General features: G+C 36.6%; 4 protein-coding genes across 6 annotated transcripts; 1 reads left to right on the plus strand and 3 right to left on the minus strand.

The window, feature by feature from the left end:
- Positions 1 to 3: 3 nt before the first annotated feature.
- On the minus strand, positions 4 to 2,456 carry Rh3 (Rhodopsin 3). The gene is made up of 5 exons (XM_066728906.1): positions 2,188 to 2,456; positions 1,125 to 1,340; positions 664 to 1,045; positions 407 to 591; positions 4 to 338 (listed from the first exon to the last, which is right to left on the minus strand). The coding sequence occupies exons 1-5, from the start codon at positions 2,409 to 2,411 to the stop codon at positions 233 to 235; spliced, it is 1,113 nt and encodes a 370-aa protein (XP_066585003.1). The 5' UTR covers positions 2,412 to 2,456; the 3' UTR covers positions 4 to 232.
- Positions 2,457 to 2,762: 306 nt separating this feature from the next.
- LOC136774533 (tRNA (guanine(37)-N1)-methyltransferase-like) lies at positions 2,763 to 7,648 on the minus strand. Of its 2 annotated transcripts, XM_066728905.1 has the most exons (6): positions 7,402 to 7,648; positions 4,881 to 5,053; positions 4,560 to 4,806; positions 3,863 to 4,277; positions 3,645 to 3,786; positions 2,763 to 3,568 (listed from the first exon to the last, which is right to left on the minus strand). In XM_066728905.1, the coding sequence occupies exons 2-6, from the start codon at positions 5,022 to 5,024 to the stop codon at positions 3,146 to 3,148; spliced, it is 1,371 nt and encodes a 456-aa protein (XP_066585002.1). In that variant the 5' UTR covers positions 5,025 to 5,053; positions 7,402 to 7,648; the 3' UTR covers positions 2,763 to 3,145. The 2 variants fall into 2 exon arrangements, with proteins under 2 accessions (XP_066585002.1, XP_066585001.1); XM_066728904.1 differs by lacking the exons at positions 2,763 to 3,568; positions 3,645 to 3,786; positions 3,863 to 4,277; positions 4,560 to 4,806; positions 4,881 to 5,053 and adding exons at positions 5,157 to 5,562; positions 5,655 to 7,083.
- Positions 7,649 to 7,774: 126 nt separating this feature from the next.
- On the plus strand, positions 7,775 to 9,143 carry CIAPIN1 (cytokine induced apoptosis inhibitor 1). Its single transcript, XM_066728907.1, has 5 exons — positions 7,775 to 8,076; positions 8,146 to 8,441; positions 8,506 to 8,650; positions 8,725 to 8,837; positions 8,921 to 9,143. The coding sequence occupies exons 1-5, from the start codon at positions 7,923 to 7,925 to the stop codon at positions 9,032 to 9,034; spliced, it is 822 nt and encodes a 273-aa protein (XP_066585004.1). The 5' UTR covers positions 7,775 to 7,922; the 3' UTR covers positions 9,035 to 9,143.
- A 648-nt stretch (positions 9,144 to 9,791) lies between these two features.
- cue (Protein cueball) lies at positions 9,792 to 17,015 on the minus strand. Of its 2 annotated transcripts, none has more exons than XM_066728902.1 (7): positions 16,730 to 17,015; positions 13,955 to 14,164; positions 13,417 to 13,600; positions 12,614 to 13,231; positions 12,207 to 12,524; positions 11,840 to 12,122; positions 9,792 to 11,329 (listed from the first exon to the last, which is right to left on the minus strand). In XM_066728902.1, the coding sequence occupies exons 1-7, from the start codon at positions 16,809 to 16,811 to the stop codon at positions 11,225 to 11,227; spliced, it is 1,800 nt and encodes a 599-aa protein (XP_066584999.1). In that variant the 5' UTR covers positions 16,812 to 17,015; the 3' UTR covers positions 9,792 to 11,224. The 2 variants fall into 2 exon arrangements, with proteins under 2 accessions (XP_066584999.1, XP_066585000.1); XM_066728903.1 differs by lacking the exon at positions 16,730 to 17,015 and adding an exon at positions 16,489 to 16,588.
- Between the last annotated feature and the right edge of the window lie 429 nt (positions 17,016 to 17,444).

Raw genomic sequence — 17,444 nt, forward strand, 5'->3', positions numbered from 1 at the left:
ATGGGTGTTTCAAATGTCAGGATCTTTATTTCACTGTGTCGTTAATTCATTTCGTACAAGAATACATATGGTAGCTTTACGTCAAAAACAATAAACAACAGAATCCATATTAGTATTGCAGTTGACACGTTTAGTGATTGTATAACCAATAAACAGTTAAGGTACGCGATTGTCAGCGGATTGTATTGAAGAAGGATAGAGAGATATGTCGGATATGAAGGGTATAAAAAAATTAGCTGGATGCTGGTTGAACAGTTTCTGTAGTCGTGCTGGTAGAATCGGACGCCGGTGGTTTCTCTTGAAGCTCCAGCCAAGGTAATCGTTTTTGCAATTCTAACCTAATCACAAAAATAGTAATGATAACAAAAATTAACGTACTCTCGTCGATGATGAAGAATAACGATACCTGTATTTGGGATGACTGATGGCGTAAACATACGGGTCGACACAAGCTACGCTTTTGCAGAAGCAAGCAGGAATCATCGTGACGCCAGGAGTCAACAGTGCTTTGTTGCCAAACGCACCAATCATAGCCGTCACTCCGTACGGGGTCCAAGCAGCGACGAATAGGAAGCAAATTGTAATGGCGGCCTAGAATAAACGCCATACGATATATAATATGATCAACTAAAGGAACGGAATGATCGGACAGTTGCAAAAAACCTTGGCTATACGAATCTCCGCTGATTCAGCATTGGATCCCGCGTTGCTTCTTAGGCTCTCAACATTCATCTTCTTTGCTTGCTCCCGTAGAGCTTTTTCGTGATTTATCACGTGACTAACTATTTGGCTGTAGTAGTACAGGATAAGCGACATAGGGAAAGCGTAAGCGAAAACGAATATTGTAGCTGTGAAGTATCGAATCTCCGCAGTATCTGTCAGGTAGTCAAAGGTGCAGCTGGTTAGGAAGCCTTCGGGCACGTAACGGCCCCACACTCCCATCAACGGCATCAGTGACCAGGGCAATACGTAAACCCAGATCACCAGGATGAACAGCATAACCTGACCTCGGGAGAGCTTTCCGTCCAGTGGCCTCGCTATTGTACTATTCGAATATGAGAATCAAATCTTTCCTAAACATAACCCACGGTATGTTATCTTACACTATTGTTATAATTCATTACCTGTATCTATCGTAGGCTATTGCTGCGTTTGTCATGGCTGCACCAATTCCACTGAGGGAGCCGATGAAGGCGAAAATTTGACATCCCAAGTTTCCCAACGCAAAGCCAGTGTTAAATGAGTTGTAAATAAAGATGGGCGCTTTCAGCATCATGAAAAAGTCGCAAAGCGCCAGATTTACGACGAACATGTTCGATGGTGTCCTCAACGATTGAGCTCTTGAATGAAAGATCAGTTCTATCTTTTAAAAGCGTTATTAAAGTGTGCATTATCTTCACACGACCTTCAAAATATTTCACATTTAACGACGCTTGTATTTGTTTCTAAAGACCATTGTTTCTTGGTTATAAAGATTGTTGTTAATTTTTTTTCAAATAGAGCCTTCTGTTTTTTGATTTACTCTTTTTATATTTGTCATCGCGTTTGTATGCGTATAAGTTGGCTATGCTACTTCGGATATTAATATTCCTATATGATATTTTAGAAACAATTATCTGGTAAATGCTTGATTCAAAGGAAATTTGAGGTACATTTAAAAGTTTAAAACAAATCCTTTTATTACATATATTTTTTAGTAAGAAAAATACTTTTGGAACTCCATTTTATAAGACCAAAAATGTGCCTGTTTTTAATTTCATTTAATGTATTTGGAATTCTTAAAAAGTTTAAGAAAGGACATTAATTCATATTCTATTGGTTTAAGATTTGTATAACAAAAATGGAGCTCCTATCGTTTTTAAAATACCGCTGATTGCTCTAAATAATTGCCGATATGAAGGCACAATCTTACGTTAATTGATAATTAAAAAAATTACTCTTTTATATCAATATGTAAATTATTAAATATTAAAGTTCCTAAAATATAGAGAAAATCTTTCCTTAAAATCATTTCTTTTAAAGAAAAATGTATCTCTTCCCTTAAATTATACATTAACATATTATCTGAAAAAACTGTCGAAAGCATTGGCCTTTAGAAAAAAAGTTGTCAACGCAATTAAATGTACCCCTTAATGCTGATTAAAAAAAGGGAATGTGTGTATTATATTTTATAAAATTATCACTCACGCGCAGAATATCCATAAGACAAGTCCATTGCCGAGTAAAGCGATGAAAGTGAAAAGAATGTACAATAAGGCTAAGAGATAATGAAGGGAAGCGTTTGGCTCTGGATAGACCAGCCAGTGCTCTGGTATGTGGACTAATTCTTCAGGAGGGACGTTCCATCCTAGCAAACGTGGTGGTCCTGCTGGAGAAATTCTCGCCTCCCAATGAATGCTGTCGTTTGACATGTCGGCCACACCGTTAGCCAGTCCTTTGCCTTATCCCGAAACCACTAACCACACACGCTTTATATTCTCGCACTAGGTCAAATTCGAGAAACCCTAATCCCACGCCGCAGCTATGGGGCTTCCCCACAAGATTAGCCGAGGATCATCCTCCAGTTGCCAGCCGTCAGCAAGAAAGGGCATCAAAGTCAAACATTTGCCCCAGAGGAAGGACAGTACGCATTTTAACTTTCTCAATAGATTATTATACTCTTGTTTGTATCTTATACCTCTTCTCCATTTCTTTTAATTAATATAATAACGTCCAAGTACCATGTGGTAATTAAAACTTTTAGAAACAACAGGAATGGTAATATTGAAATGACACTTGTTGTTTCGTGTAAAAAAATAACTGCTTTATATGTCTCATACACGGTACAAGATGCATTGTATGATGGTCTTAAACAGTGCTTAAAATAGTTTTTCGAGGCAAACTTCTGCAAGCAATACTTTAATTAGGCAAATGCGATTTTACGCACAGCGTATGCAAACGAACACTGCCTTCCTAATTGCAATACTTTGTTCTATTTTTTTATGGATCCTTTTTCTTATAAAAGCCTCTCTCGATTCTTTAACTTTAAATACATATAACAATAACAATTTAAAAATTATTCGGAATTGCATAAAAATCTTAAAATATGAGTTGCCCGTTGAAATATTATCTAAAACATAACTAAGTAAATTCTAAAAAATTACTATTATTCCCTGCCATTTCGTTCAGTGGAATCATCTACTAGCACATAGGCTGGTAAATAAGATGGACTGTTAGGATCCTTTAAAAGAGGATTTGGCAAGGTTGTCGATTTTGTACCAATACTCGTGTAACCTTGGTCGTACAATTTACAATAGGGCACGTTATATTTTAATAAAAATTTCCAAACTTGATTATACGACCAGTTTAATATTGGATTGACCCTCGTTAACGAGGGCCATCCCGGATCGGTAATGCTGAAAAAACTTAATTTTTCCGAGCCTGGATCTCCTTTGCGCACCCCCATTAAACTAGCCTTCAAGTTTGGCTTCTCCTCCAAGAGTCTTTCTACAGAGGAACGAATCGAACCGTCCTTACGCACCAAAGTTAATCCGTAATATGACGCTGCCTGTTCTACAAATTCGTCAACCTATAAAAACATTTTAAACTTGCCATATTTTTTCTTTTGCGTCATCATTAATTTAATTAAACAAATGTTAGATTACCTCGGAAAAAGTGTCGTTTGTCACGTACAAACAGATCAACGACGAAGCATTTCGTAATTTTGCTACTGTCGCCGCCAAGTGGAGAACAACGGTACCATCTTTTCCGCCATTAAAACTTATGAAAATCTCTTTGGCTTGAAACCTAAAGATTCACAGGTTAAAGACAAGTATTTGACGTTGAAAAATACAAACTGAACATCATACGAAAATATACTCACCTATCATAGCACTCCTCCAAAACATCCAAAGCTTGTTTTACGTGCTTATCTTCGTCCAACATTATCGATTTTGCTTGTTCAAGGCCAAACACTACTGATGAATCCTTCAAGGAGCTCATTATTTCTGCTCTTGCTAATGCTACGTCTTCCTTAGAGCCTTCCAATGTGATTCTGGTAAGAGGTTGTTGCGACTGTTGAGGATAACTTCCAATGTTAACCTTATTTTTCCAACGAGCCGCTTGTTCGTCCAAGACTTCAATAATTGACAATTCACACTGATGCACATCAATGTATTCAAAACATAACGGAGTACTCCCCTCGAGTTTAGGAATGATTGTATCGACTGCAGGCTGAAAATATTTTGGCGAGCCGGGAAGTACATAAACGTTCTTTACTTTTATCACCGCGTAGGTTTCTGCAAATATTCATATTTATTTATCTATTTACTCACAATCATTAATTATGAAAACTTTCGATATCCGTCTTATTTCATCATATAAATTTAAAAATACCTCGATAAAAAAATTATATCAAACACGGTTGTATTTGATTTAGTAAGATAAGAAGCTTATTCAATTATACCGGTCCCAAATAAATTCAATGACAAGAATTTTAGGCGCTTGTAGATATAGATGTCAGCAGAAATCAAAAACCTCATTTCTAAATTATAATGTTCAAGAGGTTAATTCGTACATACCATTGGATTGAACGTAAACGATCTCAGAAGTGCTTGGGGCTAGCGCCAAACGAGCGATATCCGGTTTTCCAGATAGTAATCGCGTGTACAGTCCGGTCAACTCTTGGTTTTGTTCGATTTTCAGGTCAAATGCTTTGGCAACCGCTTCGTAGGTAACGTCGTCGTGCGTAGGGCCAACACCACCGGAAGTGAAAACGTTCGTGAAACGCTCGAAGCTCTTCTGAATCTCATCAGCAATGTCGCTTACCTAACGCATGAGTCTCGGTTACGCGAGGGACGTATCAAAGATCTTTAATCTTACTTCAAACAAGAGATACACACGTTGTCAGGGATTACAGTCACTTTACAAAGCTTTATTCCGGCCTTCCTTAAATTCTTTGCCAGGTATGACGTGTTGAGGTCTATGACTTGTCCACGCAAGATTTCATCTCCAATCACGATCAAACAGGCTGTATATTTCTCCATGATGCTCACCGTTGATCAAACGTATGTTGCTAAAAAGTTTGGGGTAAGATTAATAACAGGAATATATATGGATTGACAGAGATGGGTAGTAATGAATATTGGTGATAAGTAAGCAAGAAATAATGAAACACGTACTCACGTAGACATTTATTTACATAAAACATTATCAGTTTGCTTTACATTAAGAAAAATAGTGTTATCGAACATAGCGTTGAATACGTTGTGTACTCAACTGAGAGCACATTATGTAAAACGATACATAGAATAATTCAATATAGTATTTATTTGTTTGTGTAATGATTTGATTTCCTCTTATTAGTTATATTTGCATCTTCTCTACCAAAGAGGTCGCCGCATCAGTTTTCACTGGGGCTTTTCGGGCTGATTTCTTATTTTTAGGTGGTGTTGGGTTCAATTTTGTGGGCTTCAAAATGGGCGATTTCTTCGTTTCTACCGCCTCCTTGCGTAGTTCTTCCAGTTGCTTATCTATGCGTTCCACTTTATCCTTACGAGTTACCTTTTCTTTTTTTATGTCCAACTAAACAAAAGTAAATTTTTTGTTTTCATCCCTCAATAAATCTTTACAAATTATCTTATTCATGAAATCTTATGCCAATTAGCAAGACTTACTTTGTTAAGTTTAGTCATCACTTTTTGAGCTTTTGCTTTTAATTTGATGCTGCGAACTGTCGCTACTTTGAAAGCTTTGTTTGTTTTCTGCTGACCCTTCTTCTTTCCCATTATTTCCTACAATTGTATCATTAATTTGTGAATCAGTATCTTCGTCTATTCTTAACCTCTTCGTTGCTGGCTCCCCGCCTCTTAAAATATTCTCGGTTAAACGAAACGATATGCACATCATTTCTTTATTCGGAGATACATCTCTCACATTGTGTATAGAAATTAAATAATCTTTAGTTGACTTATGATTAAACTGCTTTTCTATAAGTGCTTTTGCTAAATCCACTGGGTCATCCCCTTTCTGACATTTTACAAAGCAGTAAAGATGTACAATGGGTGGTGAAAGACAAATTTTGCTTATTTCATCATTTGTTAACCAATTTGTAAACACATCTAAAAATTCCACAGCTAATGAAGGTAAATTCATTGCTATGTGCTCAGATCCTCCTTCATTTTTATCCCTTCTATTTAGGCTGGTCTCTTTAACTACAGCTTTTAAAAAATCTCTACCATCCATATTGAAGAAGTTCATTTTCTCTGTCACTTTATTAATCTTTGCATTTTTTTGAAGCCATTTATAGGATTCAGGATTCAAATCATTTGCGTAAACTTTTACACCTTTTTTTGCAGCAGGTATAGAAAAGGGTCCTACACCGGCAAACACATCATATAAAACATCCCCGGATTTTAATAGTGAGACTAAATTTCCATGTTCCGTACTTAATCTAGGATTCCAATAAACTTGTGCAAAATCAAATTTATAAGTAAAGCCATTCTCTTTAACAGTTGTTACTGTCTCTTTTTCACCAGCTAGAATCTCCATATTAAAATGTCTAAATGTGGTGTCAATCGTATTGGTCTTGTTTATAACTGTTTTAGTTCTTGGAACTGTATCCAAATAAACTTGTCCAATTAATGATTTAAAAGGTAAATGTGAATCACGTAAATTCAAATGAACTATATGACCGACTTGGCTAAAAGAGACTGGAGCCTCTATATTTTGAGGCATAACAGCTTTGAGAATTTCATTGAATCTAAAATTTTCATAAACCAACTTTACATCTGTTGTACCAAAATGATCATAATGACCCTTTATTGCTACCTGATCCTCTTTGGTAAAGTCTTCGAATTTTGATATTCTCTCTGGATTCAAATAAACCATGGTACCCTTGTCCTTATTTTGTATTGGCTTTAATTTTTGAATCTTAAGCAAATACTTTTTTAACACGGGCATAAGTTTATATAGAGCTGATTTAAATAAAAACAGATATGGTATCTTAACAATGGTGTCAAATGCACTACGGTCTAAGCTTGTCATACCACGAACTAGAGCTGGAGGAACCAGCAAAGAAGTCTTCTCTTTCATATTGGTATAGCCCTGTTAAATAATGTATGGGAGTGCTTCAGCTACATATTATCCCATAATTTCATAAAGGGTCAGGCACATTACCAAAGCTTTTGGTTAATTTAAATTACTAATTAAACATTAATCGGCAAATCAGCATCTTACAATACTTAGTTAATAACATTGTAAAACTAATAAAAAAGTGTCTGAGCCTATATGAAAATGATTTTCAATAATATATAATTCTAACCTACTATTAGAATTATTCCGCGAAAATATATGTTAAATATCAAAATGATTTTCATATTAAAACATGCAAATATTATACAGGAAGTAATGTTTAATATCTACCTGATATTTGTGTTTGTCTTTTAATTGTGTACAATCACAAAACTGAAGAAAATATAGTGTCTATCACTAATCACTTTAACAGTAAATAGCGACTAGTGAGGTATTCAGTTTATTCAACGATACTTTCGAAGTTTTGACCCTTTTCCTTTACTGTTATTTTGTGATTTTTGTTCAGCGTGGTGCGTGGTGAAATTGTAAATACGCGTAAATAATAGGTTAGCGGGAAACAGCTGATGCAATGATTAACGTGAAGCTATCGATTATCGAAACTTTCGACTAATGATCTCGATTGTTTCGCAGTATATCGATCAATTTAGATTTGTGAGTATCGATTAATTTCTCTTTTCGATTAGTTATATTTTATATTATTAAGGTGCAAAGGTTGATTTACTTCTTGGTTATCTTTATCGTAAAAAATACATTGTTGTTATCAGCTGCTTTTAAGGAGTATATAACAGACAAATATAAAAAATTGTAGAAATTTTAATAACACATACAAGACATAAACATATGAACTAAAAATGGATCAGTACATCAGAAAGTGTGATAAAGTTGCTGCTGTAGTATATCCAGATATTACTGATAGTGACATAGCAGATCTGAGGGAAACTGTTAAAAAATTAGGAGGCACTATTGAACAATCATCAATTGTTAATGTACAGGAATTCCAAAAACGTTGGTATATCACATTTATATTACAAGTCTAATGATTAGTTAATTTAAACAAATGTTTCATTTTCATAGGTAATTTTGATAAGTCCTCAGTAAATGTAATTATATACATTCTAAAAAATCATTATGAACATGATATTGAAATTTTAAAAGAATCTTTGAGAGTTTTAATGCCAGATGGCTTAATTGCTGTTTATGAGCCATCAAATCCAGATCGAATATCGAGTCTGATAATAAATGGTTTTAATGCGGATGGTTTAAAAGGACAGAAACTTGATAGAACATATGAATCTAACAACTGTTTGTCAAAAATCTTTGGTAATGATATTGATGTTTATCAAACCACCGCACACAAGCCATCCTTTGAGGTAATAGCAAAAGTGTAGTAAACTATATAATAGGTAGTTTGACATCTATTTTGTTATTTAATAGGTTGGTTCCCAAGTTAAAATTTCATTTTCAACAAACAAGCCAAATATATGGAAGTTAGAGAACATTGCAGATGATGATTTAATAGATGACAATGATTTGTTGGATGAAAATGATATTTTAAAGCCACAAGCTGAAAGCTTAAAAGGTAAATTTGGTTTATAGTAATGAAACTTAAGGCATAATGACTTATAGATGCTTCTAATATTATATTGCTTTCAGTATGTGGTACTACAGGTAAACGAAAAGCATGTAAGGATTGCTCTTGTGGGTTAGCCGAGGAATTAAGTGGCAAAAAGTCTGATGCGAATGCTCCAAAATCTTCATGTGGCAGTGTATGTGTCAATTGTAACTTTTTTAATAGATGCTTATTAATTGAAGGATATGTAAAAACTATACTCATCATTTTATTTTGTAGTGTTACCTCGGTGATGCATTTCGCTGTGCCAGTTGTCCCTATCTTGGTATGCCAGCATTTAAGCCAGGTGAAAAAGTTATTATACCTACCACTCAGTTAGCTGATGATTCTTGAAAGATTTAGGATTCATATCTGTAATGAAACTTGAATTAAAATAGATTAAAAATATAAGTATTGATAAGGAAATATTTATATATAATAAAGAGATAATTTATCTATTAAACTACTAAATATTTTGTCTCTTTAGTTCACTTACATTCACGTACGTTAATCTATAAAATGGTGCTTATTGTTTACCGCTTTTGTCATTTACGTGTACAAGCGACTGTAGTAACAAACAGGAAAAAGAATACAATGGGTTTAGAGAGAAATATCCATTTTATTTCTATTATCAGTATACAATAGTAACTAATTTTTATAACGGTCGCTTTAGGATACATCATATGCAAAATGTTACGTGTTAAGTAGTTCAACTGAACCAATTTCAATCGTAATGATATGCATTGAAGTAGATAATATAAGTACATAAAGAAACATTTCTTTATATCGCAAGTAACATTATAAGTACTTGAATTTAAGTGTTTAGAAATAGCGACAGATAAAATCAAACCTTTATCGGGGTATTTCTGATAAGACGTAAATGGAGCTCTCATCTCCTATATGCATTTATAAATATATTGCACATATTGCATATAATGAATCTGAATGACTAAATTAGGAACACAACCCTTTCACCATAAATCCACTATCCCATCTCTGGGGATGAGTGTGTGGGAGAGGATTATTTTCCGAAGACAACGTGGCTTTGCGTTATCTAATTTTGTTATGTCTTAGTTTTCCTTATATAGTTAACTACTGAATAACGCAAATCCTTGGTATAAAATTATGTACTATTATTGAAGAAGCACAAATTAATTTAAACAGCATCTGTCTTACAAAGGACAGAGGAAACCGAGCCGTCATGTTTTTTTTTTTTACTTGCTCGTCATGACGAGAGGAACATCAGTCCGTATTTTAATAACTTAACAGACAATTGTACAAATGACGTGAAACATTGATTCAACTAAGAAACAAATTATTCATAACAAATAAAAAACAAAATCATAAAAGACTTTGGTGTGTATAAGGGGTATAAGGTTCAATCTAAACAGTTGCCTATTTCAAATTAGATTGATTCCCGTTGAAGCACAGCAATTGCAATGTGGAAAGATAGCTGCAATTATTGTATAGATATCATTATCAAAAGTCATTCTTTCAATTCTCCTTCATTTCTAACAAACGATCGTGTTTTCTCCGTTTAAGCCAAGAGATACATTATTGTGATTAGATTACGACCGAACGACTTACTTTAAATTTGTCATCGAATGTGTAAGGGTTCTATGAGAATGACCCAATAAAATAATGAAAATTAAATCACATTATTACGAGATGAGTGTACATTTCCAATGGATAGATTCTGGAGAAATGTACTCAATGATAATTTGAGCATGGTCTACGCTTAAGGCAACTTTTGTATTCTCTTTGCGGTATAAAATATACTTGGAAAGAGACGCACCAACCAATATTGATTATCTGCTACTTTCGTTAATGCAGAAATGCCTCAAATACGTTTCGTGAAAATCTTCTCAGTTGTTTCTTTCGCTCGTAAATGAAATTCAAAACAAATTGATTTGTCAACTTTATACGTATATGTGTATAATAAGCTCTTGAGAAAATTGTTTAAACGTGGCGAAAATTGTTTTGTCGATTACATTTGAATTCTCTTCAAAAGAATTCTATGATACATGTGAGATGGAAATGAATTATAAAAATACGATTAATTTATCACATTATATCTAAGCGCTTGATAATAATAATCATTTTCATTTGGATTTTCCACGTCCGACATTTCGATTATTTCTATCTATCTTAAAGTTCGTCAGAGCGATTTGTTCTTCCATATATATATAAAAGTTCTCATGAAGAAAGTAAATATATAACGAAAAATTGCATGACAATGATTAGCTGAAACACATGATTGTATAAACACAGCCCTACTGCGACGTAATAAGAAAATTGGACTTTTTAAAAAGACCTTTGGTTTTCCGCCTAAAAAAATGATAAATTATCGGTGGTGCATTGGCCCACGGGTATACTCTTCCTATATGCAGTCACTGCCAAACTTAACAACAATACTATTTAGTACTCTTCCCATTATTTACACACGTCGAGCTTTTCCAGGCATAGGGAAGAAGCTCCGGTGAGCTTAATGTAGAGTTTATAAAGCTTTCGTCATTTCGTGCGGCGATGCGTCAGCAATCTATACTAGCACAAGTTACCCTCCATATTATCCAACAAAGAGTTCTTCTCCTCTTTTTTTAGGCTATTACCTCTCGACGTCGGTGTGCGAAGATTTGGCTCAAAGCATGGCTGTAAAAGAATTATTCCTTTCTAAAGTTTTTTCCTTAATCTAAGTAAAACGTGCGTCGAAGCATGAATTCCCAAACTAGCAGTGGAGAGTTCGCCCTACGATAAGCATTCTAAAGCCTTAAAATTAAAACTTTCAAATCTAAATTAGGTACTCTCGCCATTACACCTATAAATAATGCAACGAAATGATTCAGGCGGTACTAATACATGCTTAAGGTGTAGTGCGCTTACAAAAAAAAAACATACTACAATAAAAGCAAGATGAAAAAAAAATAAAACACGTGGTAAATATATAGCAAGGGTGAAAAATGTTTTCTCGCAAAATAACTCAAAACTTGAAAAAAAATGCATTTTGCATTCATTACGTGATAAATGAAGAGTGAATACTATTTGGTCACAAAAGGGGATGCAATTGTTCCTCTTACTGATAATAAATATATGAAAAATTCGTATTTACAAACAGAATGAAATGCGACACACAGAAGATTATTTAGGAGATGCCACACTCACGGTTTCACAGATATTCATGTTGCAGCAATTTTCGATGGTAATCTCGCATTGATTGTCCGGTATCTGTGGTCTGGACGTAAGTGGCGTGATACCGCCTTTTCGAACTACGAAGCGCTTTTTAATCCGTGGCCTTCGTCTTAATTTGTTGACATAATAACTTAGCACGCCGATCACTAGAATAAGCATGACAACAAGACTAATGAGTATTGGTAAGAGCGCGACGTAAGCAAAATCTTCGTTGTAGCTCTTAATTTCCTCGGCTGTATGATTTGATTGTTCGCAGCTGTTGAATAAAATTTAACATGTAGCAGATTATAAAAAGTGAGAGACAAAATATAAATTCTGTGTCTCAGCGTTAAAATCATACCTGCAAGTATCAACGTTTATTGTTCTGAGGTTTACTGATTGACCACTTGCGCAATACATGGCACAAATTTCAAGTATATCGTACAAACTCTCACATCGAGGCCCAGTGGACATTTTGCATTTACAAGACGGTTTTCCATTCTCCACTTTACAGTAACCATCGTTAAGGCAATAACCATCGCACAAGTCTTTCTCGCAGCGATGTCCACCGAATGGTTTTGGACACTTGCATTCTGGCAGGCCAAAGTTATTAATGAAGCAGTTACCCGTTAGGCAGTGATTGTAACATAAAGAGACTTCGCAAACAGCTCCAGAGAATCTGTAAAGACATGGAGCAAATAGCAGCAATTTCTACAAAGTAATAAAAAAAAATTAGGTCGATTTGCGCCAGCTCCAGTGGCTTCTTACCCTGGCTTACACTTGCAGGAACCGCTAGTTTTATCAAAGTATCCATCATTGAGACAAGTTGGCGGTATATCTGCGGTAGAGTCGGTTTCCTCCGTGCTGGTGGTTAAATTATTGTACGATTGAATAGATTGAGGCAGGACTACTGTAGCTGGCTTAACCACGTCTTTCTCTCTCCGCGTTGGTTTTATCAAGGCACAATTGATATTACCAGAATTGTCTCGAGTCAAGATCCCTTTGGGATCAAAGTCTGTATGGTCGTAGTTTTTAAAAAGAACTGGGTCATCACTGGTATTCGAATGTTTTGGCAGGTACCAGACTGTGACTCTGGCGAAGTCCGTCCAGTAGACGTTATCCCTGTCAACGGCAAGATGTACAGGCTGCTGCCTTCTTCCTCGATGAACGATCTCCCTCGAAGATCCATCAAGGTCGCTGCTTTCGATCTGGTAATGAATCCCTTCCTTGTCGTCGGTCCAGTAAAGTCGACCTTCGGCATGATCAATGGTAATTCCCAAAGGCTCGTACAGTTCTTTGCTCAAAACTGTCGTTCTATTTGTACCGTCCAAGCTCGAACGTTCAATACTGCTGTTCGATCCGTCCACGTTGGTCCAGTACAGGTGGCTACAAGAAGAATTTAAAATATTTTAATCTTTAACCTTATAACAATATTCCACAGTTGAGCTTCGAGCTGCATTAATTTATTATACTTTAATGAACCTGTATTTACGACAGGTCAAAGGTTGGAGCAAATAAGGAAAAGAGAGGAGGAAACGAGCACACTGTGTGTGGCAAATGTCGATGCACACCTGTTACACACGTCTAACGCTATACCACGTGGATTCAGGTGATCGTGTAACACTTTTGGCTCCCCTGGTGGACCGTTCAGCGGAATGTGCATTTTCACAATGGCGGAAAGTCCAGCATCCGTCCAGAACAAGGTCCGAGATTTCACGTGGAAGGCTATTCCAAAGATATAGCTACCGTTTTCCCCTGCAAACCAAACAAGCAAATCAGTAAAAATCCCTGCTCTGATTTAGCAATGAAATTGAACTTAGAAATTCGCCAATTTTATCCCAGATTGCTCAACGAGGATTATCGTTGTACGAGACCTCTTATGTTAGTTTTCATTCAGATGGCTTATCAGCTCAAAGGCCTTAAAGGAAAGTCGTTACGGTTTAAGGCCGATAAAAATGACGAACCTCTGCGATTAATTGATCACTCAAAGAATGGTGGGGAGCTACGCAAAAACTCTGCAAAGCAGAGACATGTAAATGCAACTGGTAATGTAACTTTCCCAGTGATTTCTCTTGGAGTAGAAAATTATCGAAAGGTCATTGAACTTACTCTTGAGGATTGGTTTTGGCTGGAATTCGGCCTGCTTGAGATCGTTGCTGAAGAGGGAGTAGTTTCCTTTGGTGTCGCTCAAGAACATCGTGTGAGTGGTATCATCGTACGCTGCGCTGCTCAGGTCAGCAGCGTCAGCAATTTTGGCTTCACCCACGAGTGTCTTATTAGCAAAGAAATTCACGTCGCGTCCGATTACGACTGCCTGATCTGGAAAAATTAATTTAAGCAATTAATCGAACGGTTGATGATTATAATTTTAACGAGGTAAATGTATAAATTAATAACAATTTCTGTAGCTTGTATATTTAATGAACGAATAACGCTCGTCATAGCTTGCGTAGGTAAAATGGAGGATAGAGTGAACAAATAGCGGTTTTCGTAGTTTGTATAGGTAAATTAGAATATAAATTGAACAAATAGCGGTCGTTGTAGCTTTTGCCAGTAAAATGAAGGAATAATGATTTTTGTACAGCTTGTACACGTAAATATACAAATTAATAACAAATCCCACAAATATTTCGTCACAGTCAAACTTATGTTTAATGCAATATTTATCGAAGCTGAGAACCGATTCCGGGATGAAAATGAATTCCATGTAGTTTAATAAGAGTAACATATAATAACGCGATATGCCTCCTAACAATCCTTATCCTTGGAGCGAAGGTAATTAAATAATAAATTGTTAATTAATAATTACCAACGTCTGGAATAACATTTTTATAATTCAATGACACCACTCGGATGTCTATTGCGTCTCTCCGATGGAGAAAAGTAATCAGGAACGAGCAAAACTCAACGGGTTATCGTACATTGAGTAAATAAATTATTTACTATCGTTCTACGTAAAGATCGTAACACTTATATTTTTTTTCCAAACCATTGCGCTTTCTTCGTCTTATTAAACTTTAACGCAAAGCTTTCGTATTTCCGAGGACACTGATTAGCGTATAAGGTCGATCATCGGTTAACTCGGGAGTACCGAAAGTATAAGATAGTCCGCTCAAGTTTTACCCGATGATGCTAAATATCTCCTGTTTCACGAATGTTCGTGGAAATGCGAATTATTCATTGTTTACATTTGAATCGCACTGCGCTTGTCGTGCGTAAATCCCTGCTCCATGGAATATTCAACCGATTCCCACCAATTTTCCAGTATTTTTCTACTGTACAATGATACACATATGTATCTCTTGAAAGTAAGTTTTCATAAATGTTTTTTTATGTAAAATACTAAACTTGCATTTGGAAAAATTATTTCAACGTTTGATTCAACAGTAGAATTTTACATTTGAACGACGTCGCATTTATCGTAAAGCTCTACTCCTGAAATATTTTGCAAGGTTTAACAATATTCTTGAGTGCTACTTTACTAAGAATACGTTTGTTTTAGAATTCGAATGCTTTTTACACGTGTGTGACGTCAATTTTTTATCTCATTATTACTAACTTTTGCGAAAATCTTGTTACTGGTGTATCATGTACAAAATACAGAATTGATATTTGTAAAATATACTTTAACCTGAAATTCAGTAGCAACCTTTTGTTTTTGACTCACGCTGTATTAGTCGTAAAGCTATACCACTGAAATATTTTACTAGTTTAACAATATTTCGCAGTCCTTGTGTATACTAGAGCTTCACGTTTGTTTTAGAATTGGAACGCTTTATGCGCGTGACTAGGAATGCAACCTAAAGCAATACAACATATATCGTACGAAAAGCACATATCTGTACAAATAATATATATATATATATATATATCTGTACAAAATATGGCATTGGTCTTCGTAAGAATGATATTTTAAAGTGAAATTGAACACGAGCTTTAGTCTCTAAATCTTTAAGGCTACTATGGTAAGACCAGCTAATTGAGTAAAAGGTCAAAGCTAATTATGAATGCTTGACTTTGTAAATTTAACGTTCTCGTAAAACTAATGGAGCGAAGGCTTCGATGGTTTCTCCGCGTGAAATCTCCTTCGAAGCGCCAAAAGCTCAATCGAGAAGAGACGGATCGTTAATTTGGCCTCAATTAAAAGGGATTATTTGTCCGGGGGAAGGGAATGAGGTACAAGATAGAACTATGTACGTTATTCGACGACGATTCAAGGCTGTTCATCCAATAGCAATCGTGCTGTTCATTCATCAATTAACAGTATTCGTGTGTACGTGCGGAGATAGACTCTCAGCCTAATTCTATTCCGCGAGAAGAGCGTTACGTGCGTAACCCTTAATGACATTCGTTACGTAAAACTGCTCGAGGACAGGGGAAAAAAATTCAGAGACCATTCGACGAATATCCTATTAAACACACGGTTACGGGAAGGATATCGGTTACATTCAGCATCGCTTAGCGTAATTCAATACAAAACTGCACGCCGTAAGGAGCTCCGGTTGCTTGCCGGGAGAAGTGGCCTACGTGACTAGTCGAGCCGCGCGAATGGTGGCGCACTCGTAGCTGCGCTAAAGTCACGATGTGCCTTACACTGTCACTCTTTACCCGGCCAATATAGCCAACTAAAATTCAATCTCTACCTCTATTATTGCTCACTGACACTCGAAACATATCGATTTATCAAAATTGAATCACGGTCGATCCAGTAAACACACTGAGCTTCCCTATCTCTGCTACTTTCAGTCAATAAAAGGACCAATCGGACGTACTCTAAATCCGAGACTCGCACGTTTCGAAAATATCTCGATCGATGGACTAGGCGGGGAGGGGAGGGGACCTGGCGTGGAACGTACATGTAAATATTAGTCGAACAGTACTCACCCCAAGACCTGGCAGAATTACTGACAGCAATTATTGCGAATAAAAGTCCAAAGTGGAGGTAGTACGGCCTGGTATACGGCATGATTTTATGCGATCATGCAGAGTTAGTCGAGTACAGTCGGATATAGCGGTGTTTTGTCAGGGTCCTCGTGGTATGAATCGGGAATAGCGTAAAGGTCGGTGGGACGGGTTGCGAGTGTGGCCTAGGAGTTCCGAGCACACGCGGGACTAACTACCACATCGGAGACCGGTCGTTTCGTCGCGGCGGCCGTGCGCGAACTGTAAGACTGTGATAGTGTGCCGCCGATGGTCACTTGCCTTGCTCGCAGCTCGCTTGCCAAAGCCGCCAGGGTGCACAGCGTCTGCGCCACGGCACGGCACGAAACGACATTTGAAAGAACGCGCGTTCTATCTGTCGTCCAATCGCCTTTGCCCTCGTTCGGCGAAGCTTCCCGATCCTAAATCCGAAATGCCTTTCCTACCTAACGCTCTCGTCGAACGTTCGGAGGCACGAGAAACATTACGAGTGAGACAAACGCTGCCTGCTGCTGTTACAAGAAGAGAGCGTGTGCAGGCGCCACTATCCGTCTCTCCCCATCTCTCCCAATTTCTCCTCGGTATTCGAGCATTTCGAGCCTATCCATTCCATTCCACTCTGCCAGCCAGACTCTGCCTCCGCTCGTCAGGCAACGACCTATCACCATTCAATCCTAAT

This window comes from Prorops nasuta, unplaced genomic scaffold (assembly GCF_024137725.1).
Source record: "Prorops nasuta isolate Cenicafe-Biocafe unplaced genomic scaffold, Cenicafe_Pnas_1.2 PNAS00006, whole genome shotgun sequence".
Lineage (NCBI taxonomy): Eukaryota > Metazoa > Arthropoda > Insecta > Hymenoptera > Bethylidae > Prorops > Prorops nasuta.